Here is a 19,351-nt window from a genome sequence, read left to right as displayed (position 1 = left end):
AATTATTATGTTGGTAATAATAACATGATAAGATTAGTGATAATATTGGCCTTTTTGTGATTTATTTTTATATGAAAATATTTCACAGGTGGTTTATTTGATTTTGATTTTTAAAAGGTCATAGTCACAGCAAAACGTATGTGCAGTCTGACCTGTACCATCTTACCCTATTACATGTTGGGGACGTTTTTATTCCTACAATACATTACAGGTGTGTAATTAAACCGTGTAGTTAAATAATAATAATGTATATAGTGCTTTTTAAGGTACTCAAAGACACTTTACATGTTACATTATTACAGAGTAGACACGGGGAGCAATTCAGGTTTAAGTGTCTTGCTCAAGGGCACATCGACTAGGGCGGGGATTGAACCGCCGACCCCCTGATTGGAAGACCTGCTAACCACTGACCCAGAGTCGCCTCATAAAGTATATTTTTAAGAATAATAATTCCTCACAATGTCTTAAATATTACCGAGTCGTGACTACTTTAAGGCTCTCCTCCCCCACCGAATTTCTAAAATAGTTCCGTCCATCACTCCGGCGCATCTGTCTCTGAGAGGCTCGAGCCGCAGCAGTGTGCGTGACCAGCCTCCCAGCGCGCGCCTGCAGGAACTAACCGCACGCACACTCACACACACACACACACACACACACACACACACACGTTCCGCAGTGTGGCGTGAAGCTGGAGCACGCGGCCCGGAACCCGACACCCCTCCGCTGGACCGGACCGGAGGAGCCTGCCCTCTGGACCGATGTTCTGGCCGAAATGTCCCGACACATCTACATCCGGAACAAGATCGGCGAGGGCATCCAAGCGCCCATCTTCCAGGTACGGTACCGACGGAGCTGCGTATTGGACCCCGTTTTACCTTAAAAACAGGAGTGCAGTGGTCCTGCTTCTGGTGTGACGTTGTAATTGTAAAGATTGAGAGGCACGTGTGACGTGTAGCTGTTTAAATGATGAAATATGCATCGTATGGATATTATATAACACCAACAAAAGTTGCATTAATAAGTTGTCCACACTAGGATGACTGAGGGCTGCGCGTGTTATCTCCAGAGATAAACATGTTAATGAACAGTCGTTATAACTATTAGAGTATTAAATAGGGCAGAGATAGTGGCGCAGACTCTTTCTAACGTATGATATTGTCTCTAGAGTCAAGTGAACAAGAGGGTAAAAGGAAGGGTTTGACATGTATCACATATATTTGTATCGTACATTTCCCTAATAAAGGTTTATCTTATATTTTATTACAGTTTTGTAACGATTGAGAGTCTTATTATTGACTACTACATGTTCACAGAAGTTTTCTTTACTCTATAAGTGTCCTTCAGCTCTAACAGACATGATTCCACTTTAAATGAATACCGTGTCGTCCTATTAATCCTTTTTATCTTATCTTCATCTCGCTGGAATAGTTTTTACCTCAACTTAACTTTAGCGACAAACATCAGTTGACAATTTATTTAAATTGAATACTTGTTGGTACCACACCTCAAACAAGATATGCCAGAATATTTTAAACATGTTTTCTTTGTGGATTTAAACGTTCTTCCAGGTGTATAATACCTGTCTTTCTAGTTCCAGAGAAGGGAATGTATCTTCCGATGCATAATTTTTCCTCAGCTTGATTGATCATATGAGGCTACAGGATGGTATTAATAGCTGGGTATTCATAGCCAACTTCATCCTTCATATATCTCTTCTTGGCTTTTTGCTGTTGGCTTGAATTGAGAGAGATCAAAAAGAGAGATGGTGGCCTAGATTAATGGCCTGTTTTTTTTTTTTCAACATTCAGGCAAGTAGGTTTACTTTTTTCACACTGACATTGTCATTATCTCTGGAGACTTGAACATAAATGGGGCAAATCACTGGCAGGTAATTAATTCTGCTCCCTGGAGATTAACTCTGCAGGTTATATTTGGACTTTTGGAAGAGAGAGAGACAGAGAGAGTAAGAGAGAGAGTCACGAGGTAGGTAGCAAAGTAAAGAGGCAAAGAAAACATATAATAAAGCCACATTTGCATGTGTTTTCTGTGTGCTGTGGCATTGTGTATAAGCTTGATGTGGTTTTATAATATTACACACAGATGTGTGAGATGTTCACGAAGAGACATGTCCATAAAAAGGGTTCCCCGCCGGTTTATATCTTGCTTTATTTCCCTCTCAGGTGAATCGAGGGACTTATTCCAGGAGGAGTCGACTCAAGAGGTCCGATGGCAGCACCACCTCCACCAGTTTCATCCTCAGACAGGTACTGAGAGGCCGGGGGTGGAGACTCAGTCACGTAGAGTTCACCTGGTTGTATAAATATAGGGGTCGGCATGGATAAGTGTCCGTAAACAAATTACATTTTGGACTTATTTATGTGATAAATTGCAATATTATTATCCTCACTCAGCTGCCAGATAGTGTGCAATATGTATGATGTATGCGACTTGGTTTTATAACAGATTTAGTGGGAATATTTTTTGTTTTTGTAAACATATTAAACATTACAACAGATTTGAATGGCCACTTTTGACAGGTTTTGGGCAAATGTTTGTCCATAACTCTGCCCACGAAGAAATCTTTCCCCCCATATTTGAGAAACTGTGGGCCGACTGGTGCTTTGCTCAAATTATTAATTATTAAATGATTATTATATTATTTAATTGTAATTATTCTAGTCATGCATGCAGCCATAACATGCAGCCTTTTCTTAATATTCTTTTGCAAAAGGTAAACAACTATTTCCTCGTGGGAAGGAGCTACGTAAATATTTAAACTTGTAACTATCTACGGTTAAATGTTCAACACTGGAATGATATCCGTCGGCCTCTCTGAGTTAACGATGAATACGATTTCACTTTTTATTTATTTTGGATATAAGGAGTGTAAAGATGAAACAGATGAGTTAATTCTCCAAAAAATAAATATTTTATTAAGTGCGTAAACAAGCCCAAGAATCTCACCTATTGTTAGATACCAGTTTTCAATAGTCGATCATGTCTAAGGGTTTGATACCCAGCACTATGAAGAATATTCAGTATAAATAGAGTATTTAGTTAACTCTATGAATAATGAAACATATAGGTCAGGTGCACAAGGTGCAATTTGGTATTTCTAAAATCCTGGACCAAAGTGGTCTGAGACTTTTGGGGATTTTTCCACGAATGTCTCATGATTTGTTTTTAAAGTGGATTTTAATTGTAATTATTTATTATTATTATATCATTTTAATTTTTTTACAATACATGGATGCGCTGTATCGTTTCATGAGACTTCCTCCGGCTACACAAACGGGTTCAATGTGTTGGTTCTGCTCTCTCCGGAGAATAAATATACACGGTGAGTGAGGATGACCTTAACAGGGAAATGGAGGATGCTGCTCCCCTCTTTTACTCCCCCATCCCCCTCCCCCGATCCCCGCTACCACCCCGTACAAAAAAAAAAAAAAATCAAGGAGAGCGCTCAACCAAGCTGAGTGGACAGCCAGCCAGCCAATCGGCTGCTTGCACATTAGCTCTGTCATCAGGCTCGGATATTGGGGAAGAATCCACTGCTCTGCTGCCGCCGCCGCTGCTACCGCCGCCACCTCAGCCGCTCGTTGTGTATATGTATATGTGTGTGTCTGGTTTAGGTGTGTGTGTGCGTGTGTGTGTGTGTATGCGTGTTTGTGTGTGGAAGCCTGATGAAATGAAATGCCAGGATTGGGCTACCTCCAGGGAGAGCCTCTCCATCCTATAATGTGAGCCAGCCAGCAGCACCGTGAGATCAGGGAGAAGCTGCATCCATCAAGCGACGGGCCTCCGGTGGACCAGGCGTGATCCAACGGGAGGGGAGATTTTTTATTTAAAAAAAAAATCTATATATTCTTCTTCTCTGCCGTGGCGAGAAGGGATTGTCGTCATCACCCCCCGTCCATCCTTTTTTTTTTTCTTTCTCTGTGGTGCCCCCTCCTTCCTCCTTCGCCTCCACTCTCATTTTTTCCCCCCTCATTCTTCTCGAGGCGCTCGTTGGAATATCAAACCTCCATGTATGACAATTTGTACCTGCATGGATTTGAAGACTCGGAGGCGGTGAGTGCTCTCGGATGTGCAAATCTGCTTTCGCCGCTCTTTCTCGCCGTGTGTTTATTGATGAAAGTAGCTCAGCTGTGCACACACACACACACACACACACACATATAAGAGGCCTTTGATGGGTTAGCCAACGGTACAGTGTAGCGTGATCTTGGCTGGAAGGGGGTTGGATGGTGTGTTTCAAGGGGTGGGGGTGCACATTAGGCAGATGGCTTCTGACGTGTGACATTTACTCAGTTATGCATGTATGTCTCCTTGTCTACGTGCGTGTGATGTGTGTTTTATGTGCTGTATATATACGCTCCGTAAGACCGTAAGACCACCGGATCCAGGAGGAGCCATTTAGTGTTCGTCTCACTCTACCTCTCGGAGACGCACCGAGCAGCGATTCAAAGATGGAAAGATGTTAATCACCTCCGTCTCCCCCCCCGAGGCCCGTTATACCATCATATAAAAATGAGATATTCTCATTTGTCACATTTCTGCATTTATCACCACCCCCCCCCCAAAAAAACCCCCAAAAACGATAGAATGCAACGGCGTGTTTTGTCATCTGACTGCGTGATGTACAGGTCCTGCCGAGGCTCGGAGGAGCAGGCATCATGATGTCATGAAGTGGATTCTGATGTCGATGAGTCACATGCTGAAGCTCCTCCATTGGATAGGAGCTCGGATGCCACGGAGCACGAACTGATGTTCGGAATGACTTGGAATCGGAGGGTTTCTAAAAATGGAGGCAAAATGTTCCTGAGAATGTATTCATGTTGTATTTATGGATTATATTTGGGACTGTAAACGGTGTAGTCCAGCAGCATCTCTCACGTGGACCTGCGAGAGGCGGCGTATGAAAAGGCGGGTGGCGATAGAAGCAGCAGTGGCCAAGATGTCCTCACTTCTGGTCCCTCGTGTGGGTTAAACCATAAGCACATTGGATCCTACAATTCCCAGAATGCAACTGAGTAGGCCTATCATTTTCTCACTTTGACACGCTCTGCCTGCCAAATAGCCACACGTCTTTCCAAAATCTACATTTTTCCTGTTTGTCATGCAGGCCTTTTGTTAAAAATTCAATCTGGAGTTTAGATAACGTTGACATCATCAGGGCAAACACTATACAACAGGTTTCCACAGTGGTGGAATGTCTCTTTTTGATAAAAAAGCATTTCACTCTTCACCTGTTCACAGGGATGAGTCTCTCTCTCTGTAATCTGTTTTACAAAGACCCACTAAGGTTAATCTTCAGGGTGCTGAAGTTGGACTTAGCTTGTGAAAAAGAAAAGTGCTTCGCTGTGAGGACTTGATTGATCGATCTGCTTGAGACTAATGGGCTTCCTTAATTGAATCATCATTAGTGGCCGATTGTTCAGATCAACGCAGCAGAATGAAGCTCTCGGTCCCGAGAAAAAAAACGTTGCATTACTGGAATTATGGCAGGATGAACTACTGCAAGTGTAGCACGACTCAATGCGTTAAAGGGATAACAACAAAAACATCCCACACAGGGAACAAGAATATCTAAACAAGACACCACATACAGTTATCATTATGACACATATTGGGTCTGGTTGTTTCTGCTGCTATAATATTGCTCATGCTTCACATTGATTTATTTTACTATCAGATTTGTCAAGTTACACGGTACACATGTACTTTTGTCCTCGTTTAGTTTTACAATGTCCTCAAAGTATCTTGAAAATAGCTCAAGTCATTCCAATATATTCATATATTGACTTAAAGAATCCAACTTTCTGGCATTTGAAGCGGTGGATGTCGGTGTACGTGAACGTGGCGTCGTTGTTGTACTGTTGTTGGTGACATTCTCCCAAAAGTAAAGCCCCAATTAAAATAGGCAGGTCTGTATGAATTAAAGGCGTGGGAATAAAAGGTCTCGCCACGGGGTTGATCTCAAGCGCATCACTCTTCATATGCTTTGGTTCAAAGCACCCAGAATAGAAAATTAAAACAACGAAACGCATGAAATAGAAGAAAAAAACATGACTTTAAGTCAGGAATTGTAATATGGCAAAACGTCGCTTTACTATTTTACAATTTTGAGTTCCATCTCATAATCGTGACTTTAAACATTTAAAAAAAAAATCTTTTATCTTTCCTCATCCCTTTTCTTCCCTTTCCCCGCTGGGGATAGTCTCCCATATTAATCGTCTTTGCGATTTCTGTACGAGGGCGTGTTTCTGAAGTGAGTCCGAGGCGCGTCGCCCGGAAGAAAAAGTCAAACGTCAGCGAGTCGGAGTCGTATCTGTCCGGGATCGTCTGGATGCGTGAGATCTCACGAAACTGCCGACTGCGCGGGATCGGAGACTCTTTGTCTGAGAAGCCGCTGGCACTCGGCTCTCTTCTGCATCATCCATTTCATTCGCAGTTCCGAGCACACCTCAAACCTCAGACAGCCAAGTGTCCCATAAAGAAGCCTGTTTTCTTCTCAAGTGGACTTCATTGTGCTTTCGCCGTTCAGGGATGAAGCGACCGCACGTCCTCCTTTTTATAACCTCCGAGCTTTCGTCTTTTCACACACACAGTTCGGGTCGTACCGGCGTCTCACTATTGGGAGCAGAGCTTTGCATCCCGGCTGGACACCTCCAGTAACCACGCCATGTGTGCTCACTGTTCTCAGGGCTCAGCTGATTCATACACTAGCAGACCATCAGACTCAGATGTCTCTCTGGAGGAGGAGCGGGAGGTGCCGGCTCAGGTCCCGAGCCAGAGCCCAAGCCAGAGCCAAGGACCGGGACAGAGCTGCCAGGAGAGGGAGCAGCAGGCCACCGCCCAACTGGAGAGAGCCAAGGTGGCCGAACTGGGACTCGTTGCCCGGTGGCTGATAGATATGCCGAGGTCGGCTCCATCCGCGTGTTCCTTCCCACTGACTGTGTTTCCCTCCGGCAGACTAAACCGGTGGCATTCGCCGTGAGGACCAACGTCAGCTACTGTGGCGCCCTGGATGAGGATGTTCCAGTGCCAGCCACCGCCATCTCCTTCGACTCCAAGGATTTCCTCCACATAAAAGAGGTACAAGTGTACTTTAAAAGATCAAATATGAACCCCGACCCCCGCTGCGTGAGTGTGTTTTATTTTTCTTGTTCCTGCTCTTTTGTGCGTTCAGAAGTTCAACAACGACTGGTGGATCGGCCGGTTAGTGAAAGAGGGCTGTGAGATCGGCTTCATCCCCAGCCCTCTGAAGCTCGAGAACATCCGGCTCCAGCAGGAGCAAAAGAGAGGACGCGTTCAAGGGTAAGAAACAGAAGAACGTCTCCCATGTGGTCCCACGACAGTTAATGTGAACACCAGACATTCCCATTGGAGGTAATTGCCGTGCATTATTTAGTTTTCTAATAATGTGGTGCAACAAACGATCAAATATACTTAAGAAATGGAAGGAAAATGGAAATAGACCCCCCCCCCGACTCGCTGACTGAACCCGACCCCCGATGACCCTCCATTCCTTTCGTCGCCGTGGTTTCCATCTCAACGCAGCAGCTTTTTTGTCTCCACACGTTCACCATCGCTTTGTGTCTCAATCATCGCGTGAATATTAGAAAATAGGCAAGCGTGCCTCTCATTGGTCGGTTTATGGCGGCCATTGAAGTGGCGTTCAGGTTCCGCAGTTGAAGTTATTGATTATTTGAGATTTCGTGAGACCGTTTTTAGTTAAATACACAAAAACAAACTGTGAGACCGTCAAAAAAAAAAGCCTTTTGGACTTCAGGATTTAATTGACAAAAGTTTTTTTTACAACACCCCAATTATTAATTTCTGATTAGTGTAGATTTTGATGCGGATCGAACACCACGGAGGCTCCGTGCCGTTGAATAGAGCCTCCAGAGTGTTTGATGTTGCCGTCTTTCCACACACATCATCCCATACGGGAGCACAGATCTGTGGTTAAAGGTACCACGCTCTCTGTAAAGCTCAATTTATTTTCAATTCTACTCCTCTGACTCACCACCATCTACTCCGTGACCACGAGTAACAGCATTAATAGCTGTGCATATGCGAGTGTGTGATGTGTGTGTGGAAGGTTCTGGACAGTAACTCACTCCCTGAAGCCTGGTTGTTGAGTTTAATGCTGATGGACTGGAGGGCTCCGGCGTTTGAACCCCGTTAGCCGGGACGCCGCCGCAGCGGCCCCGTGCGAGAGCGATGCTGCCTTCCCCGGGTGTTGGAAAAGTCTGAAATTCCCCCAAAAGATAGATGAATGGAAAAAGGCCACTTTCGGGTCAAATTTGGAGTTCAGAGAAACGGTGAATGCAAAAGAGCGGGAAACAAAACAGACTCGATTCTGCACTTTACTGACGTTACATGTCACGTAAAGCGTCTTTGAGTACCTTGAGAAGCGCTCCATGAATAAATAATCGTCTTGAAGTGTGAAATGATCCTGTTGAGTGAATGAACCCACGGCTGATGCACATGGTATTGATTACAAATGTTGTACTCAAAGATCCAGGCCCCGCCCCCCCCCCTCGGGTCGAGGTGTTTTGTCTGCTTGAGAACACAGCTGCATGGGGGGGGCACACTTCATCGTAATGTTAACCTCTGGATTTTGGTCAGCTGTGAATTTCAGACCCTCCAACTTCTGTATGGAACTCAGCCATACGCACATTCGGCCTTTTCACCGCATGCTGCTCACATTTTCTCATCCTGTGTAAAGGCGACCCAGGTCTCATGAAAACTCCTTAACTAATAATATATGTTGAGTCAGCATTACCTTGAGTATATATCACGGCACTGTTATGCCCGTGGACTGCTGACATCGGTGGATTGATGGGCTGCATGTGTGTATAAACCTTAAAGTGGAAAAAATTGTAATTACATTGAATTAGACGTGAACATTTTGCAGTTGATAGCTTATATTTAATGTGTTTTTTTTAGTGCTGTGAAAAATAACGCGTTAACTCAGTTAATTAAATTACAGGTTTAACTTCGTTTTGTTTTTTTACGCATTTAACGCATGCGCAGAATTAGCTTCCAATCCGTCTGTTGTTGGTCGTCTCGAACCAGCAGCATGTCATTCTGTCTCTACGTGTCACGTTAACACGACTCCGATCCCCGTCTCGCGTGCCGCAGAGCTCGGATGCCGGCGTGTGTGCGCACGTCGGGACGAAAAAAAGTCACTTGCACCAATGTTTTAATGCAGGGGTGCTCAATATGTCGATCGCGGTCTTCGCGCATGAAAAGTCACTAGCACCCCCCTAACTGTTACTCATAAAATGTAGTCAAACAAAAACGGAGCAAATCACCGTGTTCATGGCCCGGGCAAAGACAGCGCGGTCTCCTGGCTTCAACACGTTACGGTCAGGGAAGACACAGCACACCAAAAAAAAAGTGTTTTTGTAAAACTTGTTACCTTTTCTGATTCCGCTAGCTCTTTGCTAACTTCCGCTAGTACTTCTGCTAATACCTCCGCTAATACATCTACTTAGAAAGTGTATTCTGTACGTTTTCTCCGTCGAAATGTTGCAAGACCCGACTTGCTGCATTGATCGCGACTTTAGACATTGTGTGTTAGGGCTCCTCTTGTGAAAAATTATTACGAAATAAAAGAAAATGTATATGTTCTTTGCAAAGATGAGGATATGTTGAATGCTGGGATACCAAACATGCCCATGTTTATTGACGTGGTCTGCGTGGGCAAGCCGTTTAAAGGGAAGGGAGGGTCTTAAGGACGCCGGCATCCTCAGTGGAGTGGAAGAGGTTAACCCTCCTGTTACCTTTACATTTACTAACATATTTTACCCTCGGGGTCAATTTGACCCCAGCAATTAAAACCTCCAGAAAATTATTAGAATTAATATTGTTTCCCAAGTTTAAGTGTGAGGTACTTTATGTTTGTTTGTTGACTACCTAAATAGCCCATTACATATATAAAAAAGTTGATATTTCTTATAAGTTTGACACAGTGAAAAACAGCCTGGGGTCAAATTGACCCCAAAGAACACCGACATTAAACATTGAATGGGGTCAAATTGACCCGAAAGGTAACAGGAGGGTTAAACATTCTGTTTAGGATGAAGATGTATTAATGTTCCATATGGAAGAAAACTGCTAAATAACTGCTGAGTTGCAGCACCATTGTATAGAAGAATGTATAAATGTATATATCCGTCTTTTGTCATAAATCTCTATGTTCTCACAAAATATACCGAGAATATCGGTAATATGTGATTAATCATGATTAATCCACAAAAACCTGTGATTAACCCGATTAAAAATTTTAATCGTTTCACAGCCCTAGTTTTTTTCTTACTTTTAGTGATTTAATAAACCCTGCAACACTATATATATAAATATATATAAATATATATATATATATAAATATATACATATATATATATATGTTTCAATACTTTTCTGTTCTGATTTGCAGTTTCCGTTTAAGCCCACATTAATACCACGCTGTGTTTCTGTCTTTCTTTATCCCCTCTTGTCTTTTCCAGTAAGTTTGGAGGGAACTCTTCTTCCAGTGTAGAGGACGAGGGCTCGGCCTCTATCCGGCCCCTTATATCCTCGGCAGGTGAGGACATCGGCCAGGGGGAGAGGGCCGTTAGTAGCCAGCTTAGAGCCGAGCTTCCTGAACCGCAACGCCGTCAAGCGAACGAGACTCTAAACCCGTCCCGTGTGCATAGAGCATAAGTTCACTGCGTAGAGTTGTTGGTACATTTTCCCATGATCCTCCTCTTCCTCCAGTTGAGGACTGCAGGCGTTCATGGACTAACCACAGTGTGAACCCAACGACAAGACAATGAGCTCCCCCTGCCCTCGTGCGACTTTGTGAATATAATCTTAGGACAACAGGAATGCTCTTGTGTGTGTGTGGACCATGCCGGTGATCCCTGTTAGCTTGCCTTTTGTTAAGACGCATGATGAGAAGTTTCCTTTCTGAGATATTATGGCGACGCCCCCTCTGGCGGCAGCTACTGACGACGGTCTTCTCTCCCCTCCTACAGGAAAGCAGAAACAGAAAGTGGTAAGTTGGTGACGGTAAACACCCCCCCCCCCCCACTCATTTACATCCACTCGGTTCTGACATCATCAAATGACAGGAAGGAAGTCACGACCTCGTGGACACAGGGCCGAGTCATCGCCGTCCCTGTGATGCCAAAGTACCGGAGCGCCAAGTGTTAGAACTGTAACTTCCTTTCCGAGTGATACTTTTGATCTTTGATCCGGTTTTGGGGCAAGCAGTAGGTATTTTACAATTAATTTGATGGGGTTTTGGTGGTTTTTAGCCAAAGTGTCGAGGAAACCAGACACAAAGGTTCTGTATATCACCTTTAAAGGAATAGTCGGACATTCGATCGTTCACTTCCTTGGCAAGAGCGGGAGGTGAAGATCGATACCGCTCTCTGAACGCTAAGATGCAGACAGCTTAGCTTAGTATAAAGACTGGAAAAGGGGGAGGGGCCGGGCTCGGTTCAAAGGTTAAATAAAACCGCCTTCCAGCAAACGAGGTACGCTGTGTTGATTATGGAGCTTTTCCACCTGAACATCATATCATATTTCCAGCACAGACATGCGAGAAATATGAGGAAACCTTATGAAATACAAACAGGAGCCATTCAAATATACAGGACTGTCTCAGAAAATTAGAAAATAGACATTCATCATGACACCTGAAGCCACAATAAAAATAATGAAAGCAAATGACTGAATATTGAACCTGAACTACCAGACAATTTTCAATAAATAGTATACATTGAGTATGATTTTGAATTCATGTGGTTTGAATTGACAGATTTAGACTGAAAATTCAAGTGTCCAAAGAAAAAAATTCTGAAAAATAACATTTTACTATGTGGCATGGTGTCGCAGTGCTACTTGTTATGGAGATCGTGGTCTGGCTGGTCAGAGTAGCCTCCATTCATTCATCCATTCAGTAAATGATACAAATGTACTGTTCTGTCAAATTGAATAAAAAAAAATGTTTTATATAAATATAACAATCTGTTTATGAAGAATCTAATATAATATAGACTATAATAATGTGCTTTGTTATCCGAAGTAAATATTCTGTCATTTCCGCAAGAACAAATTGCATCAACATATTTCCATTTCGTTTTTTTATTACATTTTGTCGTTTTTAGAATATAATTTGCTAAACGCCGGCAATCCACGGTCAGCTGACTCGGCCTGCTCTGAATGTGAAACAATAAAGTTATTCAGGTCTATTGTCTCGCCGTCGGATGAATCCGCTGACCGCGATGCGCTTGTGTCACCAGACGGAGCACTTGCCCCCGTACGATGTGGTCCCCTCCATGAGGCCCGTGGTGCTGGTGGGGCCCTCGCTGAAGGGTTACGAGGTGAGCCGCCAATCCCCAAAGTCCGGTACCTTTTTGTTCACACACCAAATGTAGCGATGATTCACCGAACATATTAAATGTGAAAAAGGACGAGATTACTGAACGGAGACGAGTCCCGTGCGTCTTTTCCCCGAGTCCCCCAGAATAGCTCGCCGTTGACGCGGTTGATTGCGAGTGTGTGTCGGCGCCCACGTAACATCCAGATTGCAGCCAGACAAATGAGGACACGGAGAGGTTATGTTGGAAATATGCTGCGTGATGGGCCGATTCGGGCTTTTTAATGCTTCCAACTGCTGTTTATGAACCTGTTGTTTACAAGGAATGCACAAAATATGAAGAACACTCCCCAGTGCTTTAGTTGTCACGGGGAACACAGATGATGATGATGATGATGATGCGCTATTAATTAAAGGAGGGTTAGATAAATAATGCAGGCTGGTCAGATTTGGACTCTGGAAGAGGAGTTTCTACTAAATGTCAAAACTGAAAATGTTGTGGCTCGTAAAAACCAGAACAATGAGCTGGAAGTCGTTGAAATGCTCCATAGAGCTACAGAAACCCACGTGATTTATTGTTAATAAATACATGTTTCAATATTGTTCACTGCTTTCTGGTAATTTAATTAAAAATCACAATAATAAGTACATTGGATAAGCATTTTTATGTAAATGCTTTTAATTTGACTTTCAATTCAGAATTAATATATAATAATATATATATATTTGTAAATTTTTAGGTTTTTTTCCCCATCAGACTTTTTTACTCTACCTTAAAATAACTGGTAAAGGGCGATGAGAAACGCATCCTGGAATATATGTGAAGGCTGGGACCGCTGCCAAGTATTTTTTTTTAATTTAACCTCAATCAACTTCTTTTTTTAAAGTCAAGATATGCAGCGAAAAAAACAATCAATTAAAGACAAACAACAATATGCCACAAAATCCAATTGAAACATAAAATGTCAACAAAAATCATGATGACATTTCTGATTAAGTCATAGACTGTAACATATTCCATATTCCCTAAAACAACCCGGTCACCGGAGAAATGACAATAGCGACTTGTTTTGTCCGCAGGTCACAGACATGATGCAGAAAGCACTGTTCGACTTCCTCAAACACAGATTCGACGGCAGGTAAGACCAATGTGACCAAAAGTTGGCCAATTGTGCTTTTATTTTGTAGATTTTCTCTGCACACCACTGATAATCTTTCTAATTCATCCTAATAAATCCACCTTTTTCGGTTTAATGACATTTTTTTCTTTCCCTCCTTTCTTCACAGGATATCTATCACACGAGTCACGGCAGATATATCCTTAGCCAAGAGGTCCGTTCTCAACAACCCCAGTAAAAGGGCCATCATTGAAAGATCCAACACTCGCTCCAGCTTAGGTAAGACACCTTCCCCCCCGCGCTCTGTTCATTCTCACTTCAGTCTGTTTTATTTACCTTGTTTACATGGCGAACGTTTTAAAAAACGATTGTGTATTTGTCTCATCAGCTGAGGTGCAGAGTGAAATCGAGAGGATCTTCGAGTTGGCCCGATCCCTGCAGCTGGTGGTGCTGGACGCTGACACCATCAACCACCCGGCGCAGCTCCTCAAGACCTCCCTGGCCCCCATAATAGTCCACGTGAAAGTCTCCTCGCCAAAGGTACCGAGTGTGGGGAGCACAGTTCCACTAACCCAGCGGCCGCTTCACCTGAGATTGGGTGTCGGTGGGAAATACCAAGCGAACAGCTGGTTTTATTCACCTCGCACCAGGTTATTCAGTGGACTAAATACAGCTTAAGAAAATATAAACATGATAATAATCTCCACAGCGACTGTCCTACAGAGTGATTCAGTCGGTGGAGACAAACAGCGAGAACACCTAGACATGTCGGGTGGATTTATTGACCCTCCACTGGGGCAGCGGCTCAGCACCGACCCGCAACGCCCCCGCCAGAACCAGCACGCCACCTTGTTCTTCAAAGCCACTGAAGGAGGCACCGATCGGCACCGAGGCCTCTTTGCATGGCAGAGTTCGTCCGCTGCACTTCCTCCTCTGTCCACCGGGGCTCCGGAGTATTTGTCTCGCAAGAGAACCTCGCTACTCCGGATCAGTGACGACGCGTCTCCAACGTTTGATTGACACCGTGTCCTTTTCCCGCCACGCAGGTCCTGCAGAGGCTGGTGAAGTCCAGAGGGAAGACCCAGAGCAAACACCTGAACGTCCAGCTGGTGGCAGCCGACAAGCTGGCCCAGTGTCCCCCAGTAAGCGGATTCTTCTGTACTGGCCTATTGTTAGACCTCCTGCTTCTTCTTCTGTGTTTGGGATGTTCCAAATGCATCGACAGTTTTCCTCTCACTGTCCTTTTCAATTATTTGTACTCATTGCCCACAATGTCGCCGCCGCCCTCCCTCTGACCGTCTGCTGCTCGCAGGAAATGTTCGACATCATCCTGGACGAGAACCAGCTGGAGGACGCCTGCGAGCATCTCGCCGAATACCTCGAGGCCTACTGGAAGGCGACCCACACCTCCATGGCGACGCCCCTGAACCCCCTGCTGGGCCCCACCACCCTCACGCCCTACCCCACCACCATCTCTGGCCTGCAGGTACACGCCCGCTAGTCCCGTAGGGCTCCCCCTATGGGACCGTGTGCGCCATTATTACCTTCGCATTGAAAATGCCGGAAGGTTATGTTTTGATCGCCGTGTATTTATTTATTTATTTGTATGCGTGTTATTCGCAAATCTCAAAAAGTATTGAACCGAATCGCATGAAATTTGGTGGGATGATTGTTTATTATCCGGGGACCAGTTGATTAGATTTTGGGATCGATCGGGTCAAAGGTCAAAGGTCAAAGGTCATGAACAGGTCAAAATCTTTCGCAGAACTCAAAAAGTATTTAACCGAATCGCATGAAATTTGGTGGGATGATTGTTTATTATCCGGGGACCAGTTGATTAGATTTTGGGATCGATCGGGTCAAAGGTCAAAGGTCATGAACAGGTCAAAATCTTTCGCAGAACTCAAAAGTATTGAACCGAATCGCATGAAATTTGGTGGGATGATTGTTTATTATCCGGGGACCAGTTGACTAGATTTTGGGATCGATCGGGTCAAAGGTCAAGGTCAAAGGTCATGAACAGGTCAAAATGTTCTTGAATCACATGAAATTTGGTGGGATGATTGGTTATTATTCGGGGACCATTTGATTAGATTTTGGGATCAATCGGGTCAAAGGTCAAGGTCAAGGTCATGGAAAGGTCAAACTCTTTTTTTTACCATAGCACGATACATTTTTGTCCAATTGGCATGCAACTAATGCCAAAATGTTCATAATTCAATGCCCAATCTTGTGATATGCGAAGGTATGCGCTCTACCGAGTGCCCATTCTAGTTTATTTATTTATTTATTTGTATGCGTGTTATTCGCAAAACTCAAAAAGTATTGAACCGAATCGCATGAAATTTGGTGGGATGATTGTTTATTATCCGGGGACCAGTTGATTAGATTTTAGGATCGATCGGGTCAAAGGTCAAGGTCAAAGGTCATGAACAGGTCAAAATCTTTCGCAGAACTCAAAAAGTATTGAACCGAATCGCATGAAATTTGGTGGGATGATTGTTTATTATCCGGGGACCAGTTGATTAGATTTTGGGATCGATCGGGTCAAAGGTCAAGGTCAAAGGTCATGAACAGGTCAAATCTTCTTGAATCACATGGAATTTGGTGGGATGATTGGTTATTATCCAGGGACCATTTGATTAGATTTTGGGATCAATCGGGTCAAAGGTCAAGGTCAAGGTCATGGAAAGGTCAACATCTTTTTTTTACCAAAGCACGATACATTTTTGTCTAATTGGCATGCAACTAATGCCAAAATGTTCATAATTCAATGCCCAATCTTGTGATATGCGAAGGTATGCGCTCTACCGAGTGCCCATTCTAGTTTGTGCTTGTTTTGCTGTGTATGTGTGCGATGTGTGAGGAGCGGGTGAAGGTGAGGAAACGCGGGGCAACAGGAACTCTTCTGTTCAATCTTTTTTTCTTCATTTCTGTTCACGTGCTTCCAGCAGAGCCAAAGGATGCGACAGAGCAACCACACGGGGGACCACTCCACCCCGAACGAGCGGCGCAACCTGATGACGACCGACGAGAACTACCACAACGAGCGGGCGCACAAGGGACGCAACCGCATGTCGTCCGGCTCGCAGCACAGCCGAGAGCAGCAGGACCCCTACCAGGACTACCAGGACCCCTATCAGGATGCATACAAGCCACATCGCAACCGCAGTTCACCGGGCAGCTACAGCCATGACTCCCGGCACCGGCTCTGAGCCCACTTCTGGCCCCGATTCCCAAATAAACGCTGCAACCGAGCCAAGACGGTCCCAAATTGTACTTTTTTGTTCTTCTTTTTCTTTCTTTCGGTATGCGTTCATTTTGTAGAAGTCCAACGAAAATCACGTTCAGGTGTTTATTTTTTATTATTTTTTTAAATCAAGCTGCTGGCGGGAGGGATGGGGGAGGGGGGCGACCTCCGTCAATCAACAGCCCTGAGTAGTCAAGCGGCCGACGTTATAACGAATCCCTGTTCGGGGGGGGAGGGGGGGATATATAGCTCAGCAGACGTGCAGCAGATTGTGCTCGCCCCTCATGGATGGCGGTCAATTGGCGACGGCGTCCGGACGTCGCACCAGCTCGGTGGTTGAGTCCGCTGCACACAGACTGCTGAAGGCCGCTGCCCCCCCCCCTCTCTCTCTTCTCCTCCCCCCGGGCCGTGTATAAATAAACCCTCTCTCCATTTAGCTTACTGCATGCTGTTAGATGACCAACCTCCGCATCCACTTCCTTGATATTTTGTACCTAGCGTTCTGGATTCTCTTCTAATGTGGTGTAGATACAGAGGTCCAATTTTCTAAATCACGTGCTTGTGTGGAACGGCGTCCCTGGTGGGTTTCGTGTTGGGGTGGTGGGGGGGGTTGCCTAGATAATATCTGACTGCTGGTTTTTTGAAAACTGGTGCTTCACATTCCCAAACTATTTTGCTATTCGGAGAAAAAAAAAATCACTTTTGAGCGAGGCCAGCTTTTCTGTAGCGTAGCTTTAGGATTTCATTTTTGGGGATGCCTCGCCGATCCCGGCGGCGGCGGCGGGATCAGATCCCGGTCACGCCGCCGCCGGGAGAAGGGCAACCGCGGCTTCTGTGGTCAAACGGCTTCGCACTCGGACAGTTTAGAGACGGCGGTAGCTGAGGCAGTCCGGGAGGATGAGCGAGAAGACGAGAGCAAAATAGGACTTGAGATGCCGTCATGTTATGTTTCGGCGTTTGATCGACCGAAAAAAGAGCACCTGCCGCTGAAACCGAAGGTCGTTTTTTTGCATTTATTAGCATCGGAATGGGAAGCGTTTAAACTGAGTTGCAGATGGCGGTGAAGTCATGCGATGGGTTCGTAGCCATTGAAGTTCCTCCCTGTGGTTTTTCGGGGGATTAAAGCATTAAATATGTGACATGGCGGGATCGGTTGCATCGTGTTCATTCTCTGTGTAGCTGGCATGTTGTCCTGACTGCAGAGCATGCTCCCTCCAAACGTTGAATAGATTCCTACTGTAAGCAAGTTGATGTTTGTAGAAGTAAAGGGCACATCTCTCCAAAAAAAAAATGAAAAAAGGCAAGAAAAAGATGGCCCAAATTTACAGAATAATGGTATCTGCAGGTATCTTGTAACTCAATACACTGAAACAGGCAACTTGAAGTTTTGGTTTCTATCATTATGAAAATGACAGATTGTCAGTGGATTGCATGACTCAATCGTCAAATTCTGGATTATGTGAAGAAATGTCAAACAGCCCTCTCAAAAATGTTCCTTCAGGATTAAAAGAGTTTCCCTCACGGTACTTTAAAAGAAAGCAGAGAGTTTTTAAGACTTGTCGTCATCCTCATAATACACTGTACATATCTTATTACTTTAAGATATCAAATTGTCTTGGCGATACAGATTCACTGGTTTTATCTCCAGAGAAGCAGACGGAGCCTTGACACAGGCTTCACGCTGAGAGTTAAAACGATGAAGAGCATTTGCTTATTTAGTCTTGTCAAAGGTCTTCCTTCCGTACACGTCGTCGTCCGTCTTCCCCTTTTTTTGGGGAGCGAGCCACTAGCTTTTCTTAGCGGGGACACACATATAGTCATCACGAGAAGAGAAGAAGAAGAAAAAAAGCCACGAGAACGTGAGTTATCTCAAGAGTTTGTCTCGTGGAGACAAATCAATAAGGTTTTTTTTTTTTCATCTTTCGGATGCTTTTTCGATTTTTAAATGGGGAGTTCCTTCCGGAAAGATGGAAACCGAGTAAAGCGTGTGATCTGATTCATCTGTTCCTCCGGCAGTGTGTCTTTGTATATATACATATAAATATATATATATGTATATATATATTTATATTTATATATATATACATATATATTTATATATATATGTATATTTATATATATATGAACAATTATTTTCATCAGTCCAGAAGGCTGAGGCTGTTTTTACTGGATGATCCTCTCAAAAATAAGGACAATAAATGATAGAAAAGAACTCAAAATGGATTTTGAATTAATTTGACAGTGTAGTCAATCAATTGTTTTGTTCCTTCCTTTTGTTCCATCCTGAGCCATTAAAGACACAACAAAAACACACTGCCAGGGAAATGTACTTTTATGATCACCTGATCGGCTCTCTGGTCTGAGACCACGTGTTGTCAGAATCGTATTCCCAGAAGATCAATAAATACACAGCTGGAAGCAGGATGCTTCCCTTAAATATGACGAGATGTTGTGATTTGTTTTTGTGATTTTTGTCTTGAGATCTATAGAAAGTATACATATATATCCAAATGAATAACTAGGGCTGCTAGCAGGAAAGGAAACTTCTTCTTTTTCTTTTTCTGTTACGCTGCGGAACAAATTCTGCATTTGAATCCTTTG

The 19,351-nt window shown here is 44.0% G+C and overlaps 1 protein-coding gene across 3 annotated transcripts; it reads left to right on the top strand.

Moving 5' to 3' along the window:
- Positions 1 to 3,585: 3,585 nt before the first annotated feature.
- Positions 3,586 to 19,192, top strand: LOC130204599 (voltage-dependent L-type calcium channel subunit beta-4-like). 3 transcript variants are annotated; one of them, XM_056431430.1, is made up of 13 exons: positions 3,586 to 4,071; positions 6,707 to 6,877; positions 6,976 to 7,098; positions 7,193 to 7,320; positions 10,524 to 10,600; positions 11,034 to 11,053; positions 12,306 to 12,386; positions 13,463 to 13,521; positions 13,670 to 13,779; positions 13,889 to 14,040; positions 14,547 to 14,642; positions 14,813 to 14,986; positions 16,455 to 19,192. In XM_056431430.1, exons 1-13 carry the CDS (start codon positions 4,027 to 4,029, stop codon positions 16,713 to 16,715), a joined length of 1,497 nt encoding a protein of 498 aa, XP_056287405.1. In that variant the 5' UTR covers positions 3,586 to 4,026; the 3' UTR covers positions 16,716 to 19,192. The 3 variants fall into 3 exon arrangements, with proteins under 3 accessions (XP_056287405.1, XP_056287403.1, XP_056287406.1); XM_056431428.1 differs by having other exon boundaries at positions 16,452 to 19,192; XM_056431431.1 differs by lacking the exon at positions 10,524 to 10,600 and having other exon boundaries at positions 11,035 to 11,053; positions 16,452 to 19,192.
- Positions 19,193 to 19,351: the final 159 nt, after the last annotated feature.

This window comes from Pseudoliparis swirei, chromosome 14 (genome assembly GCF_029220125.1).
Source record: "Pseudoliparis swirei isolate HS2019 ecotype Mariana Trench chromosome 14, NWPU_hadal_v1, whole genome shotgun sequence".
NCBI lineage: Eukaryota > Metazoa > Chordata > Actinopteri > Perciformes > Liparidae > Pseudoliparis > Pseudoliparis swirei.
Note: the sequence above shows the minus strand (reverse complement) of the source record. Positions and strands in the feature narration are given on the sequence as shown.